Consider the following 11,745-nt stretch of genomic DNA (forward strand, 5'->3'; position numbering starts at 1 on the left):
CTTTATTCCCAAACTGTGATTTCTACCACTCATCATGCATTTATATTTCAGATATCAATTAATGCCATTTTGCTACAAAGCCATTGCAAGAAAAATCTGTATAATATTCAGATTTCAAAGATTCAACTAGCTTGTGATGTATGATTTTCTTTAAAAGTCTGAGTATTTTAAAGAGTTTTGGGATTTTGTTTTGTTTTTTTGTTTTTTTCAAGGACAAGTTTCTTTGTATAGCCCTGGCTGTCCTGGAACTCGCTCTGTAGACAGGCTGGCCTTGAACTTTTTGAGCTCTGTCTTCCTCTGCCTATGAGTGATAGGATTAAAGTTGCGCACCACCACTGCCAGGCCATTTAAAGAGTTCTTAATCATATAATTAAAAAAAAAAAGTTCTAGTAGCACAATAATCCCTTTAGTGCTTGCTAGGGAATGGAATACTTTGAACTTTGCAAGCTGTGGTTCCTGAGAACAGGAACAAGTATTAAATACTCAAGAGAGAAATTTCCCTGTAACTCCCCACAGTGCCAGCTGCTAGAAGGCAGTTATTGCCATGTACAATGGAAGCTCAACTTACCGAATTCGTCAACTCTATCTTGCATCTTCATCAGCCTTTGGCTTGGACACTTCCTCTGTCTTCTAAGGGAAGCAAAGCTATAGTGAATGCTTTCATTTCTAAATCATCTCTGCCCAACTAACTCACCAGGAAAGGGAAGGAGAAAATGAACTGGATATGGACCAAACAGAAGGCAGAGAGGGTGGCCTAGTCTATATTCTTCATTTGGCACAAGCATGCTCTGTTCTTTCTACTTGGTTTTTAAGTTATAAGCTGTAAATAGTCTTAATTAATCCTAAATTTCTCAAATTAAACTTATGTTTTTAATGTACTCTATAAAATTTTTTTCTGGGGACCAGTCCCAGTGGGGGTCTTCTTTCTTGGGGCAGCAAAGGGGGAAGAACATCGGAGAAGGGTAAGACTTTGTCTTATGAGATTTGGGGGCAAGACTGTCTTATGAGATGTTTAAGGTTGTTGTATAATAATAAAAAGTTTACTTATCTAAGTCTGTTACCAAGCTACTGTAGCTGACCTGCCTTCTGTGATCCTCTGAGACTAGAAACTGCAGTTTCTGGCACTTAGCATATCTTCCTCAAATAGCAAAGGATGAAGTAAATAGCCTTTGTTCTATCTCAGCAGGAACTGATTATAGCATTTATTACTAAGTTGTAAAAAGTTTCCTATGAAAGCTAACTAAGGGGAAAAGCAGAAAGATCCTAAGCTGGGAGAGGGGAAAAATTCTCTAAGCGGGGAAAGGGGGCAAAAATCTAGTAAGGAAAAAAGATTCTTCCAGGAGGGGAAGAGGAAAAAATTCTCCTCTTTTCTCTTTGTCTTCAGTACTTAGACATCTTTCAGAATACATGATCACATGTTACAAAGTTCATCACAAGTTCACACAGAAAAAAATCAAATCGTAAATAGAAATAGAAGTTTACAATAGAGAATCTTTATATGCATATCCATTAGGAGTAATTATCTGGCTAAACATCCATCACCTGCCTCAGCTCCACAGATTCACTGAAGAATGAAAACCATAACTAAGTTATTAGTGAGGTTTTGTATAAATGAACCCAGTCAGTATTTTCTCTCCTGTCCTAGCACTTATAATAAATTGTTAGTTCCCTTGGTTAATTGTTTTACAACCTCTTGGAATGTGCTCTGCTCTGTGTAGGAGAAAGTCTGGTTACTATCTAAGAGCAATTAACTGGTGACACTTGGGAAACTGGCAGAGTTCTCATTGCAGTTTTAACTATCAGAAAAGGACATAATAGCAGTCCCACTATAAAAGAGCTTAATAATCACAGATATAATTTTAGGAATTCTTATAGGATCATGAAGACTTAAAAAGTCATCTATTTGTCTACATAGCATCACTATACAACAGTACATCTTCGTGGATCTGCAGAGATCTGCTCTAAAGGGTGTGCTATTACTCAGTGATTGTTATATATGTTTAAAAAAAACAGGAAAAGCATATTAATAGCAGGAATCTTTCCTAAAATGAAACCCTTACAGCCTTGCTTATAAGGGTGAACTTGTCACAGATTATATAATAATCCAAAGTAGACTATCTCAGGAAGATCACCTGCTAGTTATTAGCTTGTTGCATTATGGCTCCTGACAATTTTTCAAATGTAGAAGTGTTGTTGGAATTAAGATGACAGTGTCTCACCATCCCATAGTGTCCCATCCTTTTTCTGCACTGAGAAGAGTCTGGCTAATCTCCACTGTGTAGGGCAATTATACTTTCTACTTCCTGTGAATAGATTGATCAAGTATTTTTATAAATAATAGGTTGATGAGGTACTTTTAATTAAAAATTATAATTGATTAGGGATTAAAAATTTAACTTATAGCTGGGTGGTGGTGGCGCACACCTTTAATCCCAGCACTTGGAAGGCAGAGGCAGGCGGATTTCTGAGTTCGAGGCCAGCCTGGTCTACAGAGTGAGTTCCAGGACAGCCAGGGCTATACAGAAAAACCCTGTCTCGGAAAAACCAAAAAAAAAAAATTTAACTTATTTGATATATAATATTCTTGCATCCTGTGATAAAATCAATTGCATGAAGTTTTCATTAGTTGTTTTTAAGAAGTGTTGATGTAATTAATGAAAAAAACAGGACATAAATTTGAAAGTGATGAAGGAAGGATACATGGGACAGTCTGGAGAAAGGAAAGGGAAAAGGGAAATGATTTAATTATAATCTCAAAAATAAAAGAGATATGTGGATAAACTAGACTGTTAAATTGGTACTTTAAATTTTCATTATGGTCAGAAGATTATAATTATATAAGTTATGTGAGCTTGAACCTGTGACTTCCACTTATTAGCTTTTATTCTACTTTGCACAACTATATGTTATATGAATTGGATAGTGCAGGCCCCTCAAAGAGCCATGTGTAAAATGCTTGGCCCTGGGGTGGAAATCCTGACGGGTGCTATAGACAAGCCAGGGCCTTATTTGATGTCCTTAAGCCATTGGGGATGTGTCCTTCTCTCACTCAGGGTTGTGGCACCTCATCTCTTCTGTGTTTCCTGACTTATGGGATGATCAGTTTGACCCCTGAAGACTCCTATTATAAAGCACTGCCTCACTACAGAAACAAAGCAATAATATTATAAAGTTTTTAAAACCATGGACCAGACTCAACCTCTTCTCCTTATAACTTAATTATCTCAAGTATACAGTGACATAATGCTGGCCATTATATGAATTGTCTCATTATTTACTAATCTCTGTCCAACAGATATACTGAACTGGAAAAACTTTAATATCTTCTCTTATTGTACCAATTACTGTCCTAGTTAGCTCTGTCACCTAGACATTGCCTAGAGTCACCTGAGAAGGGATTCTCAGTTGAGAGGTTGTTCAGTTCAGACTGGTCTGTGCTGTGGGTATTGTTAGCATTCCTTCTAGGCTCTGCCCAACAGTTACCTAGAAACAGCCAGGTAGGAGCCTGTTTGGCCTCTCTCCATCTCTTGCTGACCCTTTCCTCTCTCTCTGATCCCTCTCCCTTTCTGTGTCTTTTCTCAGTCTCTCTGTCTCTTTGTCTCTGTCTCTCTCTCTCTCGCCCTCCCTCCTTCTCTGTCCCTACTACCACCACTGTGTCCATGTGTCCCTGGCCAGCCTCATCTCCTCTTTCTCTGTCCTTCCTCTCTGTTAGTTCCCCCCTCTCTTTTTCTCTTTCTCTCTGTCCTTCTCTGTGCCCTCTTTCTCTGCCGACTACTCTGTGCCCTCTCAACTGCCCTTCCCATGCTCCCAAATAAACTTCATTTTATACTAGACTCATCTTATGGCTAGAACCTCAAGGAGGGGATTCTTCAGCATGGGCCCACAAAGGTACCCACCACCACGGCATTCTACATTTTACAAAAAATATCAGGTATGTCTGTGGAGGACTAAATCTTGATAATTGATTTAAGAGGGCTGAGCCCACTGTTGCATTTGTCGCTGTGCAAGTGGGCTTGGGTTGTAAAAAACAACAACAAAACCCTGGCTAAGGAGGGGTCTGTGACAGAGTAGCAAGCAGTGTTTTTCCATGGTTTTGGCTTCAAGTTACCGCCTGAGTTCCAGACTGTTCTCCGTGATTGAATATGATCTGGAAGTGTAAGGCAAATAAACTCTCCTCCACTAAGGTACTTTTGGCAGGGTGTTTTAGTATAGCACCCAAAATCAAACCAGAACAACTTCCATGTTTTCACATGCAAATCCCAGGCTCTGGAGACATTTTAATAAAAGCAAGAACCACGTGCCACTTGAATTATGCTAAGGACACATTTCATTTATATTTTCAAAACATGAGTTACTTATATGTATTTAACACAATATGTGTTTCTATTTTTAAATCTTCAGTTTAACTTTTAAAATCCCCTAAAAAAAAAAAAAATCCCTTGTTTTTAAAAAAAGTTTTTATGTGTTTTACCTGAATCATGCACCACGTGCATGCTTGGTGACCCCAGAGGCCAGAGAGGGCATCCTGTCTCCTGGAACCTGAGTTACAGATGGTTGTAAGCAACATGTGCTTGTTGGGAACCAAACCCAGATCCAATGAAAGAGCAGCCAGTGCTTTTTAACACCTCAGCCATCACTCCAGCCCCTAAGAGATTACTTTTTTTTCTTTTTTAAGCAAGGCAAGCTAGAGGATAGCTATAAAGTCTTTTGTTCTAATAGCTTACAATATCAAGCTAAATGACTAACAGGATAAATCCTACTTTCTTGCCAGTTGTTATGCTTATGACCATGTTTACCTTGGAGGAGTCCTTTTTTTTCTCTCCATTCTTGGATGCTTTGGAACTTGAAGTCTTCTTGCTCTTCTCCTAAAGCAATGGAAATGTAATGAGGCTCCTGCCCTCACAAGTTCACAGAGACACTGACTACATGCTGCCATTAGACGAATTCAGGACATTCTTGCTAGCAGCCTATATTCCCCAACATAACTGAAGAAAAATGGGTAGCTTAGTACTTATTTTTAAAATAACTGAATATACCTATTTTTTAGGCAGGACACTTAAAAGGCTACAAGTAAGAGGAAAATAGGGGTCACATGGGTGTTTAACATATCCCATCATTTCATAACATGAATCCCAAATATATACCACAATTTTATTTTAGAAAATCAAAGCTTTTCTTTATTTAGGCAGACTTTTATGTGCCACAGAGGAAAACAAAACAACAATAAAAAACAAACACCTGTTTTCACTGGTAGGGAAAGAAATGGATATAACAATGGAAACTGTGCCAAAAAGAAAAATAAAAGGAAAGGAATGAAGATAAAACAGGAGAGGAATGGCAGTGGTGGTGCATTAATCCCAGCACTTGGGAGGCAGAGGCAGGTGGATTTCTGAGTTTGAGGCTAGCCTGGTCTACAGAGTGAGTTCCAGCATGTCTAGGGCTAAACAAAGAAATCCTGTCTTGAAAAACCAAAAAAAAAAAAAAAAAAAAAAAAAAAAAAAAAAAAAAAAAAAAAAAAAATCAAAAATACAAAAACAAAAAAACCAGAGGAGAGGGATAGAATGGGAAAATAAAGGGGAAAGGGAAGAAAAGAGGGAAAGAAAGAAAACAGAAACATTAGTTAGGAGTTTCCAGAAGAGAGAAGTAGAAGGTAGAGGGAGGTAATAAATAGGAAGGTATGAAGATGCAGCCACAAGTTGTGTTTAAAAGCAGCTGAAATAATAATGAACAGACTGCAACATCCACCTTTCCTTCTGTGTAATTTACAAGACGTGTTCTATAGGTTAAGTGCCCTGAAACTATGGAATTACACATTTGTTTTCATTCATTTTACTAACCTGTATTAATGAAAAAAAATAATGAATTTAGTTTTTTTTTTTCAGTTCAAATTACTTATCTGAGCACTTATTAAATATCAGCACTCTGCTAACCTGAGCACAGAAATCAAAGATCCAATTACTATCTGTAATGTCCAACTCAATGGGAGATAAGTAGCGGGTACTAGGTGAGCACATGAAGGGAGAGAATGCTCAAAGATTGCCAGGCTGGCCTGGGAAGGGACAGAAACTAGAAATGGCCATGACAAGTGTAAGCAAGATGTGCCAAGAGGGAACAGGAGGAAATTCCAGACAACAAATGGGCAGATGAGGGCCTGGGGGTCAAAGATCGCCATGCAAAATGAGCACAGAAACAATGTAGTAACTAAAAATGTTGGCTATGGAGGTTGTACACCACATGCAGAACCCTGATGAAATGCCGTTAAATGATGTAATAAACAAAACATAAGGACAATTTTGTAAAAGTATTTACTGGCACAAACAAGGAGATACATTAAGTAATAATGTGGGCAGTAGAATCATAACTTTAAGGTTCTCTATAACGTTATTCTATTCATTCTGCTCTAAAAAGATGGGTATTTCAAAGAAGTCAGTAAGAAAAAGCACAGTACCTTTGCTGTATTCTGTGAGGTCTCTGTAGTTGAGGGGCAGCTGTCCAAATCTTCTGAGAGGGCATCAATGGGGTCCTTGTCCTGATCAGGCTTCTAACATGTAAGTAGAAACACATGAAGATAGCCATAGAGCAACTTCTCTCTTAAAAGTACCATATGTTTAAGAAAAAAAAAAAAAAGCTCACTGGCATTTATTTCCTAAAATCACTAGGTTATGGAGATATAAAGCACGGAAACATCTTTATTTTCCCATATTCTATTTTTTTTTTTGAGACAGTCTCATGTAGTCCAAACCAACCTTAAATTCACTATGTAACTATGAATTCCTTATTGCCCTGTTTCCCTTACCCCTGTTGGTTATAGGCATGTGCCACCATGCTTGGGACATGATACATTCTTCAGTACAAGTTTTCTCATTTGAAAATCTGGTACTACTTTTAAAAGGCTCTTGTGGGAAATAAATTAAATTTAGTGATATAGGCTTATCTATATACATTTGCACAAGACAAAGATACTTAACAAATTTTAGTTTCTTTAAAGTTTAAAAGAAAACTTCATGTAGAATAAAAACAATGAAAGTATACATCATAGCATTTACCTCTGTTTTCTTAGTCGGTGGCTTCTCTGGTTTGTCCTTAAAAACAAGGTAGTCTTTTGGTTAATCACAGATCTCTGTTTAGGTTCACTCAGTCACAGAGTGAACATCTATTATACAAAACTGATAAACTGGGCACCTAACCCAGATTCCTACTAATTCTTAACTTGCATAGCCATTTAAATAGCCAGATGCAAAGATCTGATTCTGGAAGTACATAGAAACTATGTAGGAATTTTCTGGTACCAGGTATTAAAATTTATTCCCACCAGATACCCTGGGCTTTTGTTTGGTTGGTTTGGGTGGTCCTGGGAAAGAACACAGAGCCTAATACATTCCAATTTGTTTGTTTTGTTGTCGTTTTATTTAAAACGAACAAACAAAAATCCAAACAAAATCTAAGTTGCCCAGGCTGAACTTCCATTCTTTAGACTTCCAAATAACTGGTTGTAGGCCTCTACCACACCTGATGCTCATGTTAGTTTCAAAAGATATGAAGATTATTTTCAGACAGGAATTACAAGTATCACTAGCTTACAAGGTTCCTATCCATCTTAAGGCAAGAGCAATAAATGAAGCACTTCCAATGATGGCAAACAAGATAGTGTGGAAATAACAACATGGGGGATGGTGACTGATAGGAAGAAGCAGAATTGCAGGGAACAAAGTACTTCTAGAGTACCAAGGCTTTGGCCAGGGAGGGGATGCCCCACCCATGGCATCGGAGCACACTGGTGGAACTTGGACTCCCTTGTTTCCATTTGATGAGCAGCCCTGGGAAGAATGATTCATCCTCTAACAATTCTAAAGCAGAGTAAGATCAGACAGAGAGGGGGAGGCAGTCAGATTGGCCTGTCTATTTCCTTTGATGGGGAAATAGACCTGGTGCTTCCAGAGAGGGTTTTGCCTGTCCTCCAGCTCTTAGTGCTGGTGCTCCTGTGGGAGAAGGTATCCAGGGTGTGGGCTGTTGTGTTTATTTGGCCTCTCAGTTCTTTCACCATCCCACCACCCCAGCTCTCCACACACAGACTGCTTCTTTGATATCTCATCGCTTCCATCAGTTTTAGAGACTTTTCTTAAAAAATTTAATTCTTAACTATATATTTCTTGGAATCATTATTATGACCTAGTAAGCATTATTCAACAGTGACTTTATGGCAGGGCCCAAAACATGAACATCTAATAAGATTAACTCAAGTGGATAAAGCAGAAGGATAAGAAAGCCTGTTTGTCACCTCTGGTGGGACATTATAAGTACTCAGTTATGATATGCTTTTATGCTAGTGCAGCTTCCATTCACTTCCAGAGACATTATAATTGAAAAGGTTGAGAGCAGTGACCTATCTAGGCTGTTTGCCTTAGTTTACCTTCCCATCATTATCCAGGAGATGCCTATATTCAGGGGGGATGGTGTCGTCTCTTTCTCCCAGTTTCTCGCTATGCTCTGGTTTGATTTTTTCCTACAAACATTGAAAAGAGATAAAGCAGTGTTCATTTCTTCACTTAGAAAATACAATTCCAAGTGTAGAAAGTACAGTTTTTATAGTTTCATGAAGCAAAACATAAGGAATAAAGCAACAAAACACGATAAAGCAGAGTGCTGATGAAAGTTGTGAATCCTTATTTTTCTATATGTCAGGCAAACCTGTGAATTTTCAACTGAAAGGATCAAACAGTTATACTCAGAAACTTGACCCGTAAGAAATAAATTATTTTTCTTATTGAATTTTGCTTTCATATTAAATGTCAGGTCCCAATGCCTTGGTAGGTAGAGATAATATTTACAGCTCCATTTTAAAGCACTGCAAAGGAGCAAGACAGGAGACTGATGCTTGAGCATACCTGCTACGGAGCAAGCCATGCCCACCCTGGTATCCCTACCTGTGAAGTTCCCTGGTCTGTATGGAGGAAGGATACACCTCTGTGCAGCATTACAATTCAGGTTTTAAAATATATGGTGTTAATCTCAATATTCTTATAATAATGACAGAATGATAATGACAATGTCCTGTCTTTGTCACATTGCTTCAGATGCTCATAAAGTTACTTCTCTTTTATCATTTTCATTATTTTTTGTGTATGGTTTGGGTGCATTCACCTATGCACATGCACATGCACAGGCATGTGCATGCTACAGCATGTATATTTCCAATGTCCTTCTTCAACTTCCATTATATATAATACAGGATCTGTTGTTTTTTTCAATGCACATGCCTGGCTAGCTGGTCCACAAACTTCTTACAGCTCTCTTGTCTGTATCTCCCATCTCTGTATGGGCCAAAATTACATATAACATTGCATGACCAAGGATTTGTAGTCATGTTGTAAGGCTTGTGCGGTAAGTACTTTACTCACTGAGCCATCATCTCAACTTCAGTTACTTCTTGATTCTAAAATATGATCAAGTCAGTTGAAATAGTGTCTTAAATATACATGTTTATACACTCTGTGTATGGGACAGCTAGTTCATTTTGTCCTTCTAGACAGGCCTCTGCAGAGTCAAAGTTCTCACACACAGTTTGAATTCAGATTCAGTTATGCTTGCAAAAGAGGTTCAGGGGAACCCTGTGCTACATCTCGGCCACTATGAATACAAAGTGTATGTCTTTCGGGTAGTATGTCCTTATTTCCAAATAAGACCAAGAAAAAAAATTGGAAGAGAAAAAACTTAAAACATAGTTCTCCTTTCATTTCATAAACAGGATGTTTCCTGCAATGGAATCTGTTCCAGAAACATAATCATTAGTGAGAAAAAGAGAAATATAACCTACACCAAAAAAAAAACTAGGAAAATTAGATGGAGCAGGCTAGCTGTTCACTACCTCCAGATAATGCCAGTGTCTTTTTCCTTCCCTGTGGAGGGCAGGGGAAGATCTTTTACCTTCACTTTATCATCTAGTGGTTTGTTCTCATTTGGATCAGGCTGTCTTTGCCCAAGACTGTCAGAAAGTTCATCCAGGGCATCATCAAGTTCTTTGTCTCTCTGCTAAAAGGTAAAAAATTCTGAATTAGTTACAAGTAGGTCAAATTGTTCAGGGAAGTCATCCAGGAACCCCATCTTTTTAACATGGACATCTAGGAGTACGTAACAGGGCCAGTCAGTATCGGAGAACTGATGTGCCGACAGTGGAAGAGACAAAGAGCCGTGAAAGCGTCTGCCTCCCCACCCAGCTGCATCATGAAAAGACCAGCAAGTTAAGGAGGTCTTAGTGGAAGAGGCAGGTGCTGCACCCAAAGAAGTGACCTAATTCTTACCTAGAGGATCCATAAACAAACACCTCACTTTCCTTCTACTGAGAAATCAGATTTAATTTTAATCCACTGATGGAGTTAGATGGCTAGCTAGCTAGAACGAGTTTTCTAAGTAGAACATGATGGCATGTTTCTAAGTAGAACATGATGTACCAAGTACAGCCATAAAACTCAGTACCATTATCCTACCATTTTTTGGAGCACAAAGCCCCATAGAAATATGGTTGGTGTCATTGACTGAAGAGGTTGTCTCTGAGAGATTATGAGGGTTCACAAAAAGACTTCGGACAAGTTCTGAACTAGTTGGGAATCTTTTTACCTCCAGGAGGCCCATTAAAGAGAAACTGAAGAAATGAATGGAAGGTATTCTAGGGGAAGAAACTGATCAATAAAGTATGGTGACAGTTCAAGCTAACCAGAACAACGTTTTATTTTACATTTGTTTACAGTAAGTTCAGCTAAGGTAACTAGCCTCTCAGTCTGCGTCATGCTTCTGAGAGGACTATATGTTGACACTCAGAAATAATAAGTAAATAATTCATTATTGATCTTATTATTAAAGTTCTACGAAGCTTTTTCAAACTTTTCTTAACATAATAGGATCAGAATGTTGGCTGTCCATACCGATATGAATTTAGTTCATATCCATACAGATTTCATTAAAAATATGTTTATCATCTATATTGTACAAGTTACGCTGCTGGGCTGTATCTTGTATTGTTCTGTAGTTATTCTGAAAAGGTGCTTTCATACTTTATCCAGTTTTATTTGCTATACACAGGAACCCTCTGAGTAACAGTATGTTTTAAAAGAAGGAAGCAGATGGAAGCTAAGCTAAGTGCTTAACACATTGCGAAAAAGTGAATGGAAGCCAGGTTCTGACACTGAAAGCATGGTGATATTTCCTTTGCAATTATCAATCATGCTTATGTTTTTCTAGGTCCTTTTGAGGTAGGCTTTCCTGCAAGGGTAATGTAATCTCACAGCTATTTAAAAATATTTCTCAGGATATACACAAATGCAATTTTTATTGACATGCTGTTATACTCAGCAAAGAAAGTTTGCATAAATTATAATAATTTAGTTGACTCTGATGCTCACATTTAATTCATTAAAATAGTTTTTCTCTTAGTTTTACTGACATCATGCATAAATATGCACATGCACACTTGCACAAACACATGATTCTCTAAAGGGAAAAGTGAAGGGAAAGGAATCATTGTAAAATGGAAAGGAATCATTGTAAAACATCCTGGAAGACAGAGGCATGTGGCTCATAGTTAGGAACAGCCTTAGGGAACCTCTGGACTTGGCCTGTGCTGATTCTCTGATTCTTTCTACTCCATCCTTTTGTCCCATAGATAAATATTCACACATACACATACACATACACACACCAACATGAGTCAGAGAAAGAGACAGGCACACACAGGGGCAGAGAAGGGACAGG

At 38.1% G+C, this 11,745-nt stretch overlaps 1 protein-coding gene across 11 annotated transcripts in view; it reads right to left on the bottom strand.

The window, feature by feature from the left end:
• Cast (calpastatin) overlaps nt 1-11,745 on the bottom strand; it is a 115,316-nt gene that overhangs the window by 1,025 nt on the left and 102,546 nt on the right. For 8 of the 11 annotated variants that reach the window (XM_031360675.1, XM_031360677.1, XM_031360679.1 and 5 more), the window contains 6 exons: nt 9,925-10,029; nt 8,411-8,503; nt 7,047-7,082; nt 6,449-6,541; nt 4,797-4,865; nt 569-630 (listed from right to left, as the gene is read on the bottom strand). In XM_031360675.1, the coding sequence (XP_031216535.1) occupies nt 583-630; nt 4,797-4,865; nt 6,449-6,541; nt 7,047-7,082; nt 8,411-8,503; nt 9,925-10,029 (444 nt within the window). In that variant the 3' untranslated portion in view covers nt 569-582. The remainder of the gene's footprint in view (nt 1-568; nt 631-4,796; nt 4,866-6,448; nt 6,542-7,046; nt 7,083-8,410; nt 8,504-9,924; nt 10,030-11,745) is intronic. The other 3 variants (XM_031360676.1, XM_031360685.1, XM_031360684.1) reach the window with 1 other exon arrangement.

The sequence above is a fragment of the Mastomys coucha genome, unplaced genomic scaffold, assembly GCF_008632895.1.
Source record: "Mastomys coucha isolate ucsf_1 unplaced genomic scaffold, UCSF_Mcou_1 pScaffold8, whole genome shotgun sequence".
NCBI lineage: Eukaryota > Metazoa > Chordata > Mammalia > Rodentia > Muridae > Mastomys > Mastomys coucha.